This window comes from Poeciliopsis prolifica, unplaced genomic scaffold (genome assembly GCF_027474105.1).
Source record: "Poeciliopsis prolifica strain line A6 unplaced genomic scaffold, Auburn_PproV2 SCAFFOLD008, whole genome shotgun sequence".
NCBI lineage: Eukaryota > Metazoa > Chordata > Actinopteri > Cyprinodontiformes > Poeciliidae > Poeciliopsis > Poeciliopsis prolifica.
This window is the reverse complement of record NW_026562383.1, coordinates 2,220,399-2,240,257: the sequence shown is the minus strand read 5'-3', so window position 1 is coordinate 2,240,257 and position 19,859 is coordinate 2,220,399. Positions and strand designations below refer to the sequence as shown.

General features: G+C 40.1%; 1 protein-coding gene across 1 annotated transcript in view; it reads right to left on the bottom strand.

Moving 5' to 3' along the window:
- Window positions 1-11,396, bottom strand: part of LOC129361674 (uncharacterized) — a 36,985-nt gene extending 25,589 nt beyond the window's left edge. The window contains exons 1-19 of the mRNA XM_055032673.1: window positions 11,235-11,396; window positions 10,048-10,201; window positions 9,888-9,964; window positions 9,633-9,810; window positions 9,389-9,550; window positions 8,226-8,359; window positions 7,167-7,325; window positions 6,894-7,077; window positions 6,593-6,804; window positions 5,432-5,620; window positions 5,166-5,308; window positions 3,809-3,968; window positions 3,646-3,729; window positions 3,119-3,256; window positions 2,616-2,732; window positions 2,443-2,535; window positions 2,143-2,360; window positions 1,862-2,055; window positions 710-958 (exon numbers count right to left, since the gene is read on the bottom strand). Coding sequence (XP_054888648.1) covers window positions 710-958; window positions 1,862-2,055; window positions 2,143-2,360; window positions 2,443-2,535; window positions 2,616-2,732; window positions 3,119-3,256; window positions 3,646-3,729; window positions 3,809-3,968; window positions 5,166-5,308; window positions 5,432-5,620; window positions 6,593-6,804; window positions 6,894-7,077; window positions 7,167-7,325; window positions 8,226-8,359; window positions 9,389-9,550; window positions 9,633-9,810; window positions 9,888-9,964; window positions 10,048-10,201; window positions 11,235-11,396 — 3,007 coding nt within the window. The remainder of the gene's footprint in view (window positions 1-709; window positions 959-1,861; window positions 2,056-2,142; window positions 2,361-2,442; window positions 2,536-2,615; window positions 2,733-3,118; window positions 3,257-3,645; window positions 3,730-3,808; window positions 3,969-5,165; window positions 5,309-5,431; window positions 5,621-6,592; window positions 6,805-6,893; window positions 7,078-7,166; window positions 7,326-8,225; window positions 8,360-9,388; window positions 9,551-9,632; window positions 9,811-9,887; window positions 9,965-10,047; window positions 10,202-11,234) is intronic.
- Window positions 11,397-19,859: the final 8,463 nt, after the last annotated feature.

Genomic DNA, 19,859 nt, shown 5'->3' with positions numbered 1-19,859 from the left:
TCAAAATCACTGATTTTGTGTTGCTACTTTAGAAATATTTTATTCTTTAAAGAACTGAAATAACTCCAATTTTGTTCTATGCTACATTCATCAGGCAATAACTTGACATCAAGTAAGACTGAGGCAGCAGTACAGCATAAGTAGGAAATACTGCCACCTGCAGGTAGGAGTTAGAAGTCACTTAAACCGAACATGTTTGAACGTTTTTTGTGGAAAATCTTCAACAAACTCACAATTATGCAGTAGTTTTTATGTTGATTTTGCATAAATTTCTGTAATTAAAGAATTGCAAAAAACTGGAAAAAATGGCTAATGATCGGAATGGGAAGATTTAAAACTCCCTGAATGATAACTTGAACAATTATTGGAACCAATCACTGGAGCAGAAAGAAACTTTTCAAAAGAAAACTGCATTTTCTGCAACACGCAGAGACGCGTCTGCAGTTTATTCAGGCTCTGAGAGAGTGGAAGACAATCAGGAGACAACAGAAAGGCTAAATGTTTGGACTTTTGCAGCCAGGTTGCATATCTTTTGGGAGGCCCAGAGGCTCTGCATTTTCAAGGAATTTCAAAAGAAAAACCCTGATTTGCAGCAACAGCTGTCACTGAGACAGCATGGTCTCCTTATAGTAAACAATATCTTAAAAACTTCTCTTCTATTCTGGACATTCTTACATTACAGGTCTTAAAGAAAATCTATAGAGCTCACCTGTGGTGTTGAGTTGGTGGAAAGAGTGAGAAAGCTGAACAGAGAGCTGTCCGTTTCCCCGGTTCTCCAGGCGGTGGGTAACGTTAGCGCACAGGTTCTGGAGTCCAGACCGAACACAGAGCCGGGCCTGTGTCCGCTGGTAGTCACCTCCCATCGTTCCTTCTCCTTTGACCAGACCTTCTGCAGCATCCAGCTGATGTCTCAGCTCTATGCTGTGTACAGCTTCCATCACGTTAACCCCCAGGTGACCTGCAGCAACAGGCACAGAGCTAAAAATAACAGGATTTGTGGCGATTGTTCTCAAGTAAAAATGGCACAAATCAGGTAGTGTGCCAAGACCTTCTACTGTATACAGTTCTGTTCAAAATTGTTCGTGCCCTTTGAAGTTTTCGTCCCATTTTACACTGCAACCACAAACTTCTACATATTTTATTTCAAAATTTTTTACCGATACCCTTTAAAGGGTTGGTATTAGCAATTTTCCATTTTGTAGCCAAATCAAGTTACCTTGTTGCCTTTAGTTGTTATAAAAACTGCTGTATATATCAAACATGACTTAAAAGACAATTAAACTTCCCAATTTGACACCTTGAAATTGGGCCACTTTATCTTTAAGAAGCTCCTACTTTTTCCAACACTACACCACCACAACAGTGCCTCTCATTATGCCATTTCCAGCCTTTTTCAGGAGTGTTGGCCTGAAAAGTAGCTCCTATAATGTGCTCAGCAATTACACCAGCACCAAATGTTTGCTAATTGCTGTTGGCTAGTCTGGAGGAGTGAGAGGACAAGCTTTGAGGAAATAGGTGGCACTTCATGGGAGGAAGAGTTTAGGCACTCCACATGGTGGCCATGGGAAACTCAAGGATTTTTCAAACATGCATAAAAGAATCAAGGCAACACTGCACATATGTTTTTGATGAGGGAATAACATTAAAACATAATGTAAAACTCAATAGAATTGATTTTACATAATGCTGTCCCACTAATTAATTCAAATGAGCCAATTTCTTAAATTTTTTTCCTTCCTCTTTACACTAATTTGTGTTGCTGTGTTGGATAAAAATACCTCCTGGTTTTGTGTTTTATGGTGACAATATGTGGAAGTGCTAACAGGGGACAAATACTTTCCCAATGACCGTAAAGCTGCACCTTCTGTTAAAGTATCAGAGCCCTCTAACACTCCGTTCAGACCCAGGACTGAGGGCAGAGCCTTCAATACGGACATGGAATGGTGAACGTTCCCCCACAAAGCCAGTCGGAGAACCTGGGAGTTTATCCGTGACCCTTTGACCTGGACCCGCAGCGCCTCCCGTCCCTGTGTGACAGAGCCAAGCAGAGCCACGCTGGAGGAGGACAAACAGGTGAGGAAATAAAAACTATTACAGATCTATAAAACATTTTCTCAGACACACAGACATTGGCTAACTAACCTGTCTGCTGACACGTTGGCTGCCATGTTCAGTTGCAGGGCGCTGACTGACGGAAGGAGGTTCTGGGACAGATCCAGGTCCAGTCTCACTGCTCTGTCTGGATTCTGGAGCCGGTGGAACATCTGACCAGTCACAGTCACCCTGCTCATCCCATTTGCTCGCACACACAATGAACTGCTCCTTTTGCCAGTCTCTGAGGCGTCTACAGCAGCTTTCACCTGGACAATGCATTGACAGGAAAATGAGAAGATGTAGCGACAACAAAAACAAAAAATGTTTTGATGTTTTCACAGAGCACACCTCTAGCGCTTTGGGAATCTTCGACTTGAAGGGATGAGCGAGGGAGGAACGGAGGCTGACTCTTCCTGCTGTTCCGTTCAGCTGCACTGAAAGCTGCAAAACCAACATGGCCGCCTGGTGCTGGATGTTTAACAAGCTTTGATCTGAATGTGTGCTGTATCTTTAACACTCACTGTGCACTCCTGTCTCTCTAGTCTCAGCTTTCCTCTGGCCTGGTAGTCAAAGTCAGTGCTGTGTTGAGGGATCCAGTGTAAGTATCCCTCCATCAGAGCAGAGGAGGGCAGCTGCAGCTGGAACAGAAACACCTGAATGAAGGCCTGGTCCACTCATATTTGCAATAACATCGATATCAACATTAAAATGTTGGCCAATCATTTTTAACATGTCATTTTTGGTCCAATAACAACCAATGTTTATGTCCATCTTGTTGCCATTTGTGTTTCAGGGGTTTGGTTTTTGCTTGGTCATGTGACAGTAATGCAGTGTAGGATTGTGAAGTAGAGAAGCACCGTCAGTGGTGTGGTCGTGTTTTTGATTTCAATTTTTTATATAGAGCCTATTCACAGCAAACGTCGTCTCAAGAAATTACTCTGATTCAATCAACATCAATGTTGATTGAATCAATGTAACATCGTAGAACAGAAAGGGGGTGGAGGCTGAGGGTGGAGGGACTGACCTGTAGCTCATGGGTGAAGTTTGCTTTAATTGTTATTGTCTGTTGAATTGAATTGGAGGGGCTCTGTTGAATCTGCCCAAAGAGGCTGAGTTTGTCCTCCCCGCTAACCTGCAGCGTCCCTCGTAGATCTCTGTGTGTCTGTGGAAAAGCATCAGAACGAGAGATTATTCACCAGAATAATCTGTTTTACATCATCCATTTAACTCATATTCCATCCATCCATCCATCCATCCATCCATCCATCCATCCATCCATCCATCCATCCATCCATCCATCCATCCATCCATCCATCCATCCATCCATCCATCCATCCATCCATCCATCCATCCATCCATCCATCCATCCATCCATCCATCCATCCATCCATCCATCCATCCATCCATCCATCCATCCATCCATCCATCCATCCATGTTGAAAAATAGTTTTGAAGTTATTAGCACTGGAATCAATTTGACTTCCTGTCACTTCTGGTTTTAGTCCCTTCAGGTAAAAAAACCCTTTAATGTTCTGAAGAGGCGGGGCTTACCTTGTTGCTGGTTCCAGTAACACAGACCTCAGAGTCTGATGGAAAAGTGTCAGAGCTGAACGTGTGGATGAGTGCAGAACAAACCTGCAGGTCATAATTAAGCAAAAAGGTCAATGAATGTCACTTTCTGTTAAGTCAATGAAATATCAAGCAAATCACTTACAAATGGGCTTGGCGGTTTGTAGCTGAGAGTCAATGTGTGGACGACCTCTTGGTTGTCGTGGAAACCGGCTTTAGACTCCAAAACATAAAGGCCTTTAACGAGGTCCACAGTGAAGGTTTCTCGCAGAAGAAGAGTCTGAGGAAAGTTCTGGAAGGGCTGCCTGTGTGAGATGGCAGTTGTTACTTCCTGCTTTCTAGTAACCTGCAGCTAATTTAGTGGTAATGATGCTGATGTTCGTATATGATTCACAGCTTTAGGTTCCAATTCTGGCCAATCTCCTAAAGTTAAGGAAATTGGGGCCAATAGATCAGTACTTTCATAGTTGGTACCTGAATGTACACAATAATCTATCCGGATGACAAAGTACAGAAATCATACTTTGGGGTTTGTGAAACCTTTTTGGGGAAAGTAGGAGTGATTTTTAAGGTATTTTCTTTTCTTTTCAATGGGGTTCATCTTAAAAAGTACAAGAGCCACACACAGAATGCAACACTGTTCATGCTGCATGACAAACAGAATTATTTTACTCTAATGGCAAATTCTAAAAAACATGTTTGGATTTGTGAAACTTTTATCAACTTCATGCATCACATGAGGTTTAGCTGTGAAACCTGTGCAGAATTATTCTATACAAATGACTCTAGAAAATAAACACTGGTTCACAATGTTTGGGAAATGACAGTAACTGTGTTTTCCATTGCAAAACTTTTTTAATATTTCGCCTATGTCGAAATAACACAATTTCGTAACTTCTGTGTTTCCGTTAAATTAAAAGCACAATTTAAATTACACATGAATGAGTTTGTTCACATGGTAAATCATTAAAAATCATTTTTCAAAATCCTCCAACCCTTCCTGCTGTCTTCTTCTTCTTTGAGATTTGCGCCAGTGGCAACATCCAGTCGTTGATCATGTGATTCTTGTGTTGTAAACAAAAGTGTTTCCACTTATGTGGACATAAATCAATTTTGATCTGGTCCAAAAGCCCTAAGTCATCCTAGCAGAAAAACTTTATCCAAGAAATATGTGTTTTGAAATTGTTGTGTTTTCATTAAACAAATTAATTCTTGAAATGTCAAATTGTTTAACTGTATGATCAATGGAAATATAACTAGTGTTTTGTACAATCTGTCATTTATGTAGAAAAATTCTGTTTAAGTGTCATTTTCAACATGGACTTGCTCTAAAGTGGTAAAACAAACTCAGAAATTCCACTTCTTTCAGATTTTACAAGTTAATTGAAGTAATTATCTTTGAGATCAAATATTCAGGTGTTGAATCATAAGCTGTCAATCAGATGCTGACTTCAATTTCAACGATCAAAGGAGGATTTTATCCTGCGGACTGAAACACACACCTAAATTGGAGCTGGGCTGCTTTCTGATACATCTTCCTGTCCCTCCTCAGCTCCTCCACCCATCCCTCTAACTCCATTTCCATGGTCGGACTGTTCGGCTCGGTGAAGGCCATCTTTAATATTGCCTGCCTCTTCTTCAAATTCTTCAACACGTCCACAAACAGAGACGGCTTGTTAGGACGTTACACAAGCAGCAAAAAGATTGACACATTTATACTGTAAATAAATGAGGCTTCCAACCCTCGTAGCCCACTGCCTCCACCCACCTTATCAGCACCGCTCACAGCAGCAGTGAAGCTGACATTTTGCCTGCCACATGTGGCGCTCATCAGCAAGGCGTGGCTGGATTTAGAGCTCTCCAGAGAGACATTCGCCTTCAGAGGAGGAGTCCAGAGTGAAGCTAAGGAGCCGTGGGCCTTCACCGCCTGCCTCCCCACCATACCCCAAACCCTCGCCTGCAGAGAGACACAGATTATGAGACATCAAAGCAGGGCCGGATGGTATGGCTTCAAAATAAACCTCCCTCTTTTTTAATCCAAAATTTGATTCTCGACTTTAATCAATTTATTTTGCCTCCTAACTTTTTTTCAATAGAAAGGGCAGTATTATGCTTTTTCCAGGCTATTTTCCACCACTTTGTAGCACAATCAAGTAACTGTTACCTCCAGTTGCTAAGAAAATGCTATACATGTCAAATATGACAAAAGACATTTTATTTTTTCATTTGACTTCTTGAAATTGGGCCTCTGTCTTGTTAAAAACTGCTCATGAAACTCCACCATCAGGAAGTCATCACAATGTGACTTCTCTTTTAACCCTTTAATAACATTTTTACCAGCATTGTAACACTGAGAAGTAGCTCCTATAATGAGCTCAGCAGATGCGCAGCTCCACCAGGTGTTTGCTAATAGCTGCTGACTAGTCTGAAGGAGCAGAGTGGGGGAGATGTGGCGGAGGGCTGCTCTGAGAGGCAGAAGGTGGAAAGTTTCTAAACTGCTGCTCCGAAGAGGATGTTTTTCTAGAAGGCGGGGATAGGTCCACCCTGCCGTTTTGAACAGCTGAGTAGTTGCCAGTGGAACAAGAATAATAATATGGAAAAAATGTCTTGTCCCACTGGCACATTATTTCACTCAGAATTAGTACTTTTCCATCAATATTAAGGAATGACTGACTTAAAACATATTTTATGTTGAAAACTTACTTGGAAGATAGTTTTCTCTTAATTGATGTGCACTAAAGTATTTGCACTGAAAATGTGACCCAAAATACTTGGTCAGATTTTACTAGTGCCAGGAGCCTGAATACAAACGTATGCTTAACTTTTCATAGACTTATAAAACATTTTGCCATCTTGTAGAATGGATGCTTATCCATTAAAGGCACCACAAGGCACTATGCTGTTACTGTTCAGCTGATGAATGTTTTACCTGGACGTAGGTAGCAGCTGATGTGTGGACCTCAAGGCGCGCTGCCTTCTCTCTACCCCGATCCCTGTAGAACCCGTCCAGGACCAGGTTACGAATGGTCAGCCACTTGCTGGCCGTCAGCTCTGAGGTGAGCTGCAGGGCGTGGCGGTTTGGCCGGCTCACCCTGTAGGCAGCGTAGATGTACTGTCCAGGTGTGTCCATGTTGAACGCGCCTGGATGGAAACACAGAGGTGATGGTCAGCGGGTCGGACGCAGGTGCTTAGTTGTTCCCCGCATCTAAATACACACGACGGCGTCACACCTTCCCATTTTTTACGAAGGGTGTTTTCAAGGGGGCTCTTCCAGTGTAACCCCGCCACCAGAGGCACGAGGTTGTTGTAGTTGATTTTTAGATGAGTGCTGCTCTCAGAGCCGTGCTGCAGCAGGCGAGAGTGCATCAGCTGAGTCCTGTAGTTCAAGTTCTTCTCAGGCACCTGGAGGTTAAACTGGGAAGGAAAGAACATGTCACCTTTTGGAACACAATTTATACAAAGACAAAAATAAGAAAACGGTGAAAAAACAAAGGAGTTTTTACCTCCAGCATGTAACTGGTGTGGTTTTGTGTGGACTGGTTTCTGAAGGACTGACTGAGGAGCAGCGTGTGTTTGTTATTAATCTCATCCCAGTGTTTGCCGTAGCTCAGGTCCAGGACGGATTTGATGTGGCTGGGGCTTTCTTCATGCTTCATGTGGATCTGTTCACAGACATCTGGATCATTTCTCATTGTAACACATTTCTATCAGAATGGCTCAAGAATTATAAGGTTTAGCTGGCTTGGTTGTCTTTTGGAAGGTCTTTAGTATTACACCTTTAGCTTTTAAAGAGGGCACCAAATTAACATGACACAGTTCTTTAACATCACATCCAGATGAAATCTCCAAACAGGAAACAGGAAGTCATGGAACACTCAATTTTGAAGGGCCAATATTATGTGTTTTCCAGGCACATAGCACCACTTTATAGCATAATTACGTAACTGTGTTAACTTTAGTTGTCTAAAAGTAATTGATGAATATGAAATACGACTTAGCTTCGAAGTCATCACAATTAACATCCATTAACCCTTTAACAATGTTTCTACCAGTGTTGAATTGAGAAGAAGCTCATTTAATGACCTTAGCTGATTCACAGTTCCACCAGGTGTTTGCTAATTGCTGCTGGCTAGTCTGAAGGAGCTGATCGGGGCATTATGGGGAGAATCTTGGAAACTGTGACTCGAAGGCGGAGCTAGGTCCACCCAGGCGTTTCACTCAGCTGATTGGTTAGTTATCACAAGAGATTAAAGGATTTTGTAAACATGCATGAAAGAATCAAAGCAACACTTCACATATGTTTTTGATAAAGGACTTTATAAGATGATATAAAGCTCAAAAAGTAGTTTTTACCCCATACTGCCCCTTCAAGAGATAAAGTACATATATATTAAAAAAGGATTTAGTTACATTAGGTGCATTACATTAGTTCGAGGTGCTAATAATTGTGCCATCAGTGTTTTTAAACAATGAGTTGGTATTTTCTCATTTTCATTGTTACATGATGCTGTTGCCATAAAAGTTCAATCTTTCACAAAGTGCCGGTGTTTGTTCAGTGTCACCTTGTGGTTGATAGGTTCCATGTTAGTGCAGTAGAATTCATGATCAGCTCTCATGATGTACGTGAGGTTGGAGTCCCTCCCTCTCCGCAGTCTCTGGGATGTGTAGCACTCCTGATGCAGGTTCCTGGAGTCCCCTGTGAGGACATGGAAACCATAAATTATAGAAAACTAACCATAGTGACAATCATTACATATTGTGCCATAATTGTGGAGTAGGCATCTGCAAAGGTCTGAAACATAAATTGATTATTTTTGTTAGTTTTTTTTTTTTTTTAAATCCTCGACCTGTTATACAGTTTCGCTAATCCACGAATGTGCCACAAGCGGAGCTAATTTTTCATTTTGTGCTTTTGTGTTTTTGGTAACTACTAGAACATTTAGCGCACTAAGCTTCCCCTGAATTCATTTTTTCAGACATATTCTGAAACACTAATTTACTTGGCTTTTTTCCAGAGCTTCAGTTGACATTTGTGCCAAAATTTTGTTTTTATCGACTCTTAGGAATTCTTCAGTTAGCTAAACGTTTCTGCTCATGCTCTTATTTTGAAGTGTGCGAAAGCTGTTTAGCAGTCCTGTTCTCTCTCTTCACATTCTCCACCTGTGATGCAGTACATCAAATGACATTTATTCTGTACCCATAATGCATCGCTGTAGAACACAGTCACTACTTGTATCACTGTTCACTAGTGACTGTGTACTTTTAGGAATTCCTGTTCCTGTTATTGGAACTCCTGTTGCAAAAAGTACATGATTAAACTGCCTCATGTATTTTTTGATCAAATAGCAATTAGCCATAACACTCAATGAATATGAAAGTAAAATTGGGTGAAAGGTCCAAAAAAAAAAGTCACAAATATATGTTCTCAATAACATGTATCAGGCTGAATTCAGAATGTTGCATTAGTTTGGCTAAATGTTGTTTTAACCAACTGTTGTAACATTAGCAGAGCTAAAGTTTATAATTAGCGCTTAGAACTAACTAACTAACTGACTCTTTAGCTGGCAGTGCCCACCACTGCATATTCATTCTTTGTAGGTTTTACATTTTAAATAGTTTCTAATGCAAAACAAAATACATTTTCATATTCTACATGCGAACTGAAACCCTCACTTCAAGATGGCAGCTTGCTGCTAACACTGTATTGGTCGTAATTTGTTCTCACCTCTCAGCCCATATTTGACCCTAAGGACAGAGCTCCACAGCGCCCCCTTCTGTTCCATCAATCCTAGCATCCTGCTGCCCACCAGTCCAGGTAAGAAAAGCTCAGCCTCCACAGAGTACTGGCTGCTGCTGCTGCTAAGGTCCTGCCGCCGCTCCAGAGCCACTAAACAACAGACAACTGCTAGTTTTGTGACATCTGAAAAAGTAGATGGACGTTTTAGGGCGTGAAAGCAGCAGAGCATCACCTGAGAGCGAAGCCGTCTCTCTGAACACGTTCCTCAGAGTAGCGGAGAGGCTGCTCTTCCTGCCCAATCCGCGGGTGACATTAACAGACAGAATCGCAGGCCGTTGATCGGCCATCTTAACTTCCAGGTGGTAGCGCTTTCTCTGCTCAGACTGAAGGCTGGTGCTGTCCACCAAGCCCTGCAGAGACAAGAAAAAAAGTTTTGTTTAATCGAATCTCAGCAAATATGCCTTCAAACTTTTTATATAATACTTACCAGGATATAACAATGGACACTGTCAATTACAAGCTCAAGCTTCCCAGATTTTATATTCCTCTCTTGATCAAACTGTCCTAAAGAAACATAGAAAAACAAGTCTTTATAGGCTCAATATCTGAGAAACCCCAAGTCCGTTTCATGCTTCCTCTGTCCTGACCCTGTAGGATGATGGTTTTCAGTGGGTGTTTGATTCTGAACAGCACTCTGTGGGAGCTGAAGGCCAGGTCCAGAGACATGTCCCTGGGAATGGAGGACTGGGGCGTGGCAAGGAGGAGGTGGATGGAGGCCTCTCTGGGTAGCCAGGTCCCCCTCTGGGTTAAAACAGGACAGACAATGAATAGAGTACCGGTAGCTCTTTTATGGCATAGCTAAGGTTGTCCATTACAGCACATGAAGTTGATACATCAACATTACAACTCTGTTCCACAGTTTGACACGTTGTAATCATAAAGTAAACATTAATGTGACTTGCTACATGCCTTGGACTGCCTGTGATCTGTTGGGATAGCCTGACGTCTTATGAAGACATAACACATTTATTTATTTATTTACCTTTACTAGAACTTGACTAAAACCTCTTTGAGTTTCACATTTACAAACATCTAAATCAGAATTAGAGAGGCATTTTCATCCAAAAGACTAAGACTAAAATAAAATGGCTGCCAAAACAACAATGCCCCGGCTCCTTCTTTTAACGCTCCACTAGTCTGGCCATTTGGTTTTAGTAGTGCAACCACATCTTGATATGTTTACAGCAGTGTTACATCCAATCTAAAGGATGGACTGAACAATATAAAGCAAACATACTTCACCTGAAACCACACAGTCATGGGTTTTAAAGTTGTTTTCTTAGTTACTTATAAAGAACCAGAACCGTTTTCCTACACTTCACATACATGTGCTGCTTTGTGTTGGTTTATTACATAAATATCCAAAGAAAACACATTAAAGAACATTATCGAAATATTAATTTGGCATCTTTAGGCAATATCACACGAGGATATATACATTTATATTGAAAGAAACAATTTCATTTAAATTGCATAAATGTTCACCAGTATATTTAATAGTTATATTGTTTTAAACTTTTCCTTTTGAAAAAAGCATTTAAGCAGATACTAAAAATACGTTTGATTTAGCATAAATTTCTGTTTTCAGTAATGTTTTTTTTTGTCTAATGTACTATTTCAATTTCAAATGTCATGTTTTTTATGAGCAACGTGTGGAAAATAATAATTATTGACAGAAACAAAGAAACTGACAGAAATAAAGTTCCTGAAATACATCAGCTTTCAGTAATATCCTAACTTATTGAATGGGTCAGTATTAATAGTGCATGCAGACCTTGTAATGTAATGAGTAAGCAGCTTCCAGCAGATAATAGTGGAGGCCTCTGTCCAGCTTCAGCAGCCGGAGCGACAGATGGGCCGGTCCAGTGGGGGGCAGAGCGACACCAGAGGGAAGTGAAGGGTATGACACATTGGAGCACAGCTGCCAGCCAATCATTTTAGACCCTGCAGGACACCATACTTCACTTACAAAACACTACCTTAGAAAAGAATGGCAAAATATCAAAAAATACATAAAAACATTTTACTTTTATGTGAGTGTGGACAGTGTCAAGTAAAGATATTGTTAAGGTTTAGTTTGTCAACCAACCACCTGTGGAACAGTGAAAGAAACAGAAATTTTCTGATTCAAACCGTTTATGAAGTCTTTTTTGATTCAGCTGCTTTAGTTTTTTTATTCATTTCCTTTTTTTAAAATGAATTGAATAATTCTCCTTGCATGGTATAACTTATGTAATGAAATGAGAATAGAGTGATATGATCGGTTCATCAATAGATCGATAGACTTATAGATATTGATACGGATCTAGCGGAAAAAATTCTGTTCAGTTTGTATTTTCTCTGTTCAGTTTGTATTTTCAGTTTGTATTTTCAAACTTTGATTTGAAAATACAAGTTTTCTTGCATTTAAAATACAAGTTTTGGACTACTCTGCTATAATTTTCCCCCCCCATTAATAAAAAAATGCATGTATCGAGTCAGAACTCAGTGTCTGTTTAGTAGAGTAGAGAAGGTAACACTGATGGTTCGTTTAGGATCATTTTAGCAAAATGGCAGAGAAAGCAGAGAAGGTAAAGCCATGACTACAAACTCACAGCTTTTTGGGGTGCAGGTTGTCTTCTGGATCCGACTCTTTGGTCCCTTCATCTCCTCTTTGTGGTCTCCGCTGAGCTGGAACACTCTGGAGCTGGACAGCACAGAGGTTGCATGTCGATTTTCAGAAACAAATCAGCCGATGTGGCTGTGATGCTAACTTTGTCACCTGTAAATTTTAAGTTATTCACCAATATATTTGTGTAAGCAATGAAAATAAAACTGTTCTACTCTAGTTTTAAATGATAGTGCTCCCATTTTAGATTTCTCTGAGGTCCAGTAGCCCTACCCTTTAACTGTCCAGTATACGGCGCGTACAAATAGCTCAGTGGCCCATTATTGGAACTAGTAGCCTCTTTTGCATTGCAGTTAGACAATAACCACACAACCACAAACCCACTTTCCAACTGATCAAAGGGAATATCCGAAATTTGTAGAGCATAAAACAAAAATGTTCTAAAAGGAGCAAGAGCGTACATGAGACATGTTGGGTCATCAAGCAATATCTTATGAAGAGTGTATGCTGCAAGTCACACTGGTAGTACTGCCCACATCTCTGTGGCTAGCTTGGACATCTATAGTCCAAGCTAGCATTCCAGATCTATCTTTCAAATCTTTTCTTCATGATGCTTGTGATTCTGCTATCCCAACAGATTACGCAAATAGAAGAAGGCTGATGCCACAGTAGAGGCACAGATTATCTAATTACAAAGAGACGGTCAGCGTGTTTCATACAACAGCTTCTTTTTATTTCTGTTATTTCATTAAGTGTGTTTTTACACAAACAAGCTTGTCGAGAGTTGTGACATCTTGACACATCTCCACTGGTTAGGAGTTTCTTCATTGTCGTTCGATAAACTTTGGGACTAACTGTATTCAAACCATTGGAGACCCAAATTACGATTTTCTAAGGATCTGCTACTGACAGCTTGGTGTCAGATATCACAGCAGGACTTCAAATGTCTTGTGAGCTCAGTGCTTAAATGTCTTTGGGATGTTTTTCTGCTCAAAGGAGGACCAACTCAAACTTAAACGAATAATAATGTGGCACAGTGTTCATTTAGTAAAGGAAGCATTTGGTCATAGTTTTAATCAATTTACTTATTTTTCCAGAACGCAAACAAGATCAACACTAAATAACACCTCACAACAAAAACTGAATTTCTGCCACGTGCTTTGAAGAAACCAGACAGCAGTGGAGAGAAAACATCCAATCAGATGTCGGTTTCTTTTGGCTGAAGATTTATTTATTTTTAACCTTAATGTCAAAAGCAAACCCAAGTAAACTTGGCTCAAATAAGAAAAGCTAGCCTAAACCGCCATTAAATACCAACGCTTACCTGAGAGAGATAATGTCCATGAAGTCCTGTGGTGTGTTCAGGGTGACTCGGACTTCCCGGCCCTCTTGCAGTTGGAAGCTCCCATCCAGGCTGGGGGAGCTCCTGAGCTCGGCGAGCCATTCAACCGCGGCCTGACCCGGAGCACCGTCCACCCCCATCCTGGCTGACAAGCCCACATAAGCACTGGGAACAAAGACACCAGTTACACTCTGCTGATAGACTAACCATGTGGCCACTGTTAAGACTGTAAACTCAGCAGTACTTGGGCCGGACGTATCCGTTCAAGGAGAAGTGCGAAGTGTCCCTGTAGTTAACGCTGCCTTTCAGGTGCAGTGAAAGCAGAGAGGTCATATTGACGCCCAGGTTGATGGGGACGCCAGACAGGGAGGGCAGTCGCAGCTCCTCAGCCATCAGCACACCCCTGTGGCTCAGATGAACCTCATGACCCTGCAGGACAAAGTAGAAGGAAGGAAAAACGGTGGGGGTGATGGGCTGCAAACAGACCTAGGAGTATCAGTATTGGTCGTTGTCGTCGACTGAAATAGTTTTACTGACAATTCAATCAGTAAACTGTAGTCGCTGGTCGACTGAGTTTGCAGAAAATTTAGTTGAGTAAAGCCAGAAGTAAAAAAGGAACAAATTTTCAGGATCCTTTTGCATCTTTGTTTACTTCAAACCTGTCCTCTATGGCAAGTGTCTGCAAAAGTTATCATCTAAAGAGCTGTTCTTTGTCCAAGTCCAGTTAAATAAAACTCGATTGGAGCCATAAATATTACATGACATGAAAAAAGACAATGTCTACTATTTTTTTAAATATAAAGTATAGGAATTGTGTCATTTTCAAATGAACCACCAAAATATTTCTATTTATACGTTTGAAATTTAGGAAGAATGTAAAACCTTTGCTAAAAGACAAAGGCTGAGTTTTTCTTTGACAGGATGCAAATATGAGTAGAAAAGATGCAGAAAAACACATTTCCTAAAATAATGACAAGATAAATATATGCTAACAAATATTACTGGTACTGTCCATGACATTTTGTTGTGCAAAAGATGCTAAAAGCACATTTTGTTATACCTATTTAAAAAAATATTTAAAATAAGTTAATAAACATTCGTTTGTTGTTTAGCCAAAGACTTTAGGAGCCTTTACAGAAGGTCCAGTTACTCTGTAGAGGCATGTAGAAATAATATGAATTTATATCTTTGCAATAAACAGACAAATATTGAGTTTTGTTTTTTGAAAATATAACAATAAAATTTGAACAGTCAAAATTGTAAATAGGATATGCAATTTATGCAAAGATAATGTCTCACTAGTTACTATACGTTAAATCTTAATGAATTGCATCTTCTTCCAACTGTTTTCATCTCATTGCTATTAGCATTGACACAATGATCAGACTTTATAGAAGAGCTTAGGTTTGTATTTGTGTTATATTTTTGTTTTTATCTACTTTTATTCTCAATTTCATCTGGTAAAAAAATTATTATTTTTGATGAAGGATATAACAAAAAACTGTTCATTTTCATCCCTATCAGCTGGATGTTACCTTAAGCAGTTTCACAGCCAGCCCAGCCAAGCTGAGGGAACCCTGGTGGATTTGGTCACGGACGTCGTCACATGTGAACACACTGAGCTCGTTCCCGAAGATCTTCACAGAAACCCGACACCTCGGCATTTCCCCGTCTGCTTTCCTTCTTCCAAACAACTGCAAGCACATAAAAAAAAACATAAACACATCAAAAATATGCAGAAATGTTATAAATCACTTTGTTAGAAATGTTCAATAGTGTTGTTGCAACGTCTCATGCAACCTGTCATCCACACAAATCTTGTTAATGTTTTACAAAGAGTGGAGGGAATGTGTGATAGAACTCTGAAGGCAGATTGAGGATGGTGCTGTTTTTCTTTGTTTTGTGTCAGTCACATTGGAGGTTCTCAAGAATGGCCTATTTAAAGGTGCTTTGCACAGCTGGTTGCCACGGGATATTGAAGGATTTCTCGAAGAATCAACGATATGAAAGAATCAAAGCAGGATTTCAGATATGTTTTGTTTACGGAGTAACATTATAACATGATGTAAAGATAAAAAAGAAGAAGTAAATTTTACATAATACTGACCCTTTAAGGTTAAGCCCAATCAGATCCAAACTTTTTAGCAGGCCTCTAAAAAGCATTATTTGCTTTCTTACTTTAAGTTCCTGAGGTTTTTGTCAGACATTTTCTTCATGACTTTTTATTTTTATTTTATTATTAGTCACCAGTGATTCCCAGTCTTTTTTTATTTATTATCAATGTTGAGTTATGAATATTGACCTTAACCGTGACGAGGGATGATTGTAATGCTTTAGATGTTCCAGGTTCTTTTGTTTTCTCTGGATGAATCCATGATGCCTACTTTTGGCAGGTCTTCCTCTCCATGGGAGGTTCTTCACTGTTCCATGTTTTCTCCATTCATAAATAATAGATCACACTTCACTTGCTGGAGTCCCAAAGTCTTATCAATGCCTTTTGACCTTTCCCAGACTGACAGTTGTTGATGACTTTGTTCCTTTTATGTTTTAGAATTTCTTTACACTGGGCCCTGATCTCTTAGCCTACTTTATGTTGCCAGATGGGTTCTATTTGAGGGATTTCTTTGCTCTAAAGGTCTGGCACTAGTTAGGCTTGGATGTACCCTTTGAGGCTGGACCAAAAACATTTATTTTCAAATTACATTCACTTTTAAATGTAACATCAAAAACAATTATTTTTCCACAGAGTCAGGTTGGTTTTGATAGCGTTTTCCATTTCTAGATGAAATCATCACAAAACTCAGGTTGTCGTTGTCAGATATTATAAGTAGTTGAATAGTTTGGGATCTGTTGCTTTTAGGGATTTGATGCCTCTTTAAATGCTTCCTTTGCTCCCTGCAGAGTCTGCTATCTAAATGTCAGAACTTATCAGCTCTGTTTCCTACCGCGGCCCTGGCCTGGCTCAGATAACCGTTGGTGTCGGACAAACATGTTTCTTTCTCTCTTCTGTTTCCCTCCTCTGCTCTCCTTGTAGTATCTTGTTTTTCACTTTTAGCAGTTGGCTCGCCCTCCCTCTTCTGCTCAAAAGCGCTCCTCAGAAGTGGCTCAAAGTTCTCCATGTGTACGTCCACCTGAAGGAAGAAAGAAAACATGGACCACTCGGCATCACGTTTATTTTTAGCTACAGATTTTAAATAATCTGCTGCTTGTGAAACTCACCTCCAGAAGGTTGTGCACTCTGCCATGCAGATACATCGTGAGGTTGGCCGAGATCGATCTGGGCAGAAAGGACTTCGGAGAGAAAATCAGGGATGTTTCTAGATTCTTTATCCCAAAGCCTGAAATGGAGAAAAAACAGGCATTACACCATTAATGGCACATACTAATTTTTAAGACTTTTCTTTTCTGAAAAGTTTTTTTAATATCACAAAATACACAAATCATGACAATGCTAAGAGTAAGAATTCAGGACTGGCTTTACACTTTATTTAAATCAAAAAAGTCATGTTTAAACATTGTTTTCTGATTAAGAGTTTTTCATTAAAAGGAAAAGTCTATTCCCAAACACTGAGGAATCAGACAAATGCTAAATGGTTTACACAGAAAAGTTAATGGAAACCTTGCAATATGGATGTGAGGTCCAGAGAAATATAGAAAAGAATAGAGTAAGCACTCTTACTTCTGCAAAAATTCTTCTACACAGGAAAAGTGGGCTGGTTTGTGAAACTTAGCGAGGCCAGATTTTTCTCTCATTTACCAAAAATCTTGTTAAAACACTTTAAACCCCTTTAATTTGAAACAACTGCACCTCTGCACGACCTGAGGGTCCATTGAGAATATCCGCTTCAATGGAAGGAGCAATCCGAGGCTGAGGGAAAAGGATGAAACACATTTTGTGCCGTGTAGTGGCAAAGATGGCTCCAGCCTAGTCAGCATCAGTGCTGGTTGTAGCAAAACATTCCTCTGTTTGGAAAATGTGTTATTTCACCAAACCTTTTACTTTTGTGCCTCACATGCCTGTATCATTTGCAGATGTTCATGGATAGTATATGAAGACTTGGCCTCCCAAACTGTTGGGTCTCCAATCTCTTGCTTCAGACTTTCCAATCACTACTTTAGCGACGGCCAGTGTGTCACCGAGGACTGAGGTTTTTGTACCTAGTATCTCTCTTTTGCAACTCTTCTGTGTTTTTCTTAATGTCACACTTGGAAAACAGTTACATGCCAAACACAAGCAACCAAAAGGGACTGTAGTAAACGTAATGATGCTAAGATTAGCAGCCACAATAAAAATGCTCTCCCTCGTTTTACCTGAAACAAAAGTATGATCTGAGTAGGAGGAATATTTCCAAAATTCTGCCTCAAAATCTCTGCTTATAATGTCATCAGGCAGAAGCTGAATTAGCGTCTGCTTCACAGGGTCCTCACTCCGCAGGATATTAGAGAGATGACTCCACACGAAGGACCCCACTGGAAAAACAAAAGAAGAAAGGGAACTTATTTCCAATAAAATATAACGCAAAAAGGTCCAAGAAGATTGTGTTGCCTGTACAGTCCTACTAAAAACTAATCTGAATAAATTCTCAACTTAAAACAAGCATTTATTATATGTTTAAAGTCAATATTAAACTCCTAATTGTTGCTTAGACTTGTGGTACAAATTCTGGGCATCCTGTCCAGGCACAGATCGGACCTTGGCTGGAGGTCTCGTTCTTCAGTGTTGTCTTCACCACTTCAAACACTTCCTGGTCGGGGCAGAGCATGAGCTGCTGGTATGCAGCGATCCTGACCTCAGGATCCTCCAGGGAACATCTGTACAGCTGCAACAGCACCGACCGCTGAGAGAAGGAAACTGCTGTCAGTAACTAGTTATGATCTGGTCACTTCACCTCAACCCAGAGCGCAGAGCAAATCAATTGTCACTTAATGGGGATTGATTTCATTGGGTTATAACTTAAGACTATTAAGCCATTGAATACATCATTAATCTAACTGGGGCAATAACTATATTTTAAAGAGTTTGGTAATTTTTATACCTTGGTTCTGACTCCACTATGGGGGATAAACACTTAGACTCAATGCTAGTACTTCAGTAAAAGTATTGACAGTCATGGTTAAATGTTACTCAACTACAAGTAAAAGCCTACTCAACTTAAAGTACTTACTTTTGAAAATATCTATGTATTCAAAAGCATCATTTGTGTATCCCAATAGCAGTACATTGCTGGGATTGTTTTCGTGATGCTTTTACAGCTGAAACCACCTCATGACGTATTGGCATGTAGAACCAGTCTGCTTCAAAACGCCCAGACCACCGACACAAACCTCAGGATAAATAAATATTTCAAACGAAATAAAAACACGAGAAACTATTTTTCCCCACAGACAACAACATTGGTAACTATAAATAATGCCACACTAAACAGAGAAGCTCACAAGCATCAAACGTCGAGCTAAAACGTGGTCATCTGGTCCACTTGAGTTTCTCTCCATCGCTGAGTTACGTTTGGATAAAAGCTCAGCGCGCGACACTTGGCGAGGATGACGTAATTCCAGATGCAGGCTGCGAGCGACGACTGTGATTGGTTCCCCGTCTTGAGAGGAGCATGGCGTGTGGCCAATTGCAGGCCAGTAAATGAGAAAAGTAACAGCGGACTGCAAAACTAGGATGAGCCAAAAGGAAGTGTTTTTTCTTATTTAAAAAAGGAGTAAATATGCAGAAGGCCAAGAAAAAAATAAAATAAATAAATAAATCTGAAATTTTCTACAAAAGAAACTTTGACATTTATGCGCTCCAAAACGTTCTGATTTTAATCTCAAAACGTCAGATTATTTTGCTATAAACATACACACACACACACACACGCATAAACACGCATACACACACCCGCACACACACCCCCCCCCCACACACACACACGCACACACACATACACACACACACACACACACACACACACACACACACACACACACACACACACACACACACACACAAAGAATACAATTTTGAGATTAATTTCAGGAATTTTATAGAAGGAAATTCTGTTCAAAACTGTTCAAATTTGGAAAGTAAGAAATATCCTTGTTTTTCTAGAAAAATTCAGAAATTAATGAAAAAAATTCTGAGATTTTGGCAGAAATGTTCTTTTCTAGTAGCCCTGATATGTTGTAGTATTTTTGAAATATAGTGGTACTGAAGTCATAAGTTCCCCAAGGAAATAAATATTCAAGTAAAGAAAAGATACTCAAAAAAAATATTAAAGTAAATGTATTCCTTTAGTGTCCATCACTGGTTTTAAGAATCAACTCACGTCAGCTGAGCATGGAAAGCGTCTGAAAGCTTTGACAGCTGCAACTTTGAGCTCCAGCTGAGGTTGGTGGCCCAGCAGGCAGTGACTCAACAGAGGAATAAAGGTAGCTGCATTCACACCACTGTTTCCAATGGA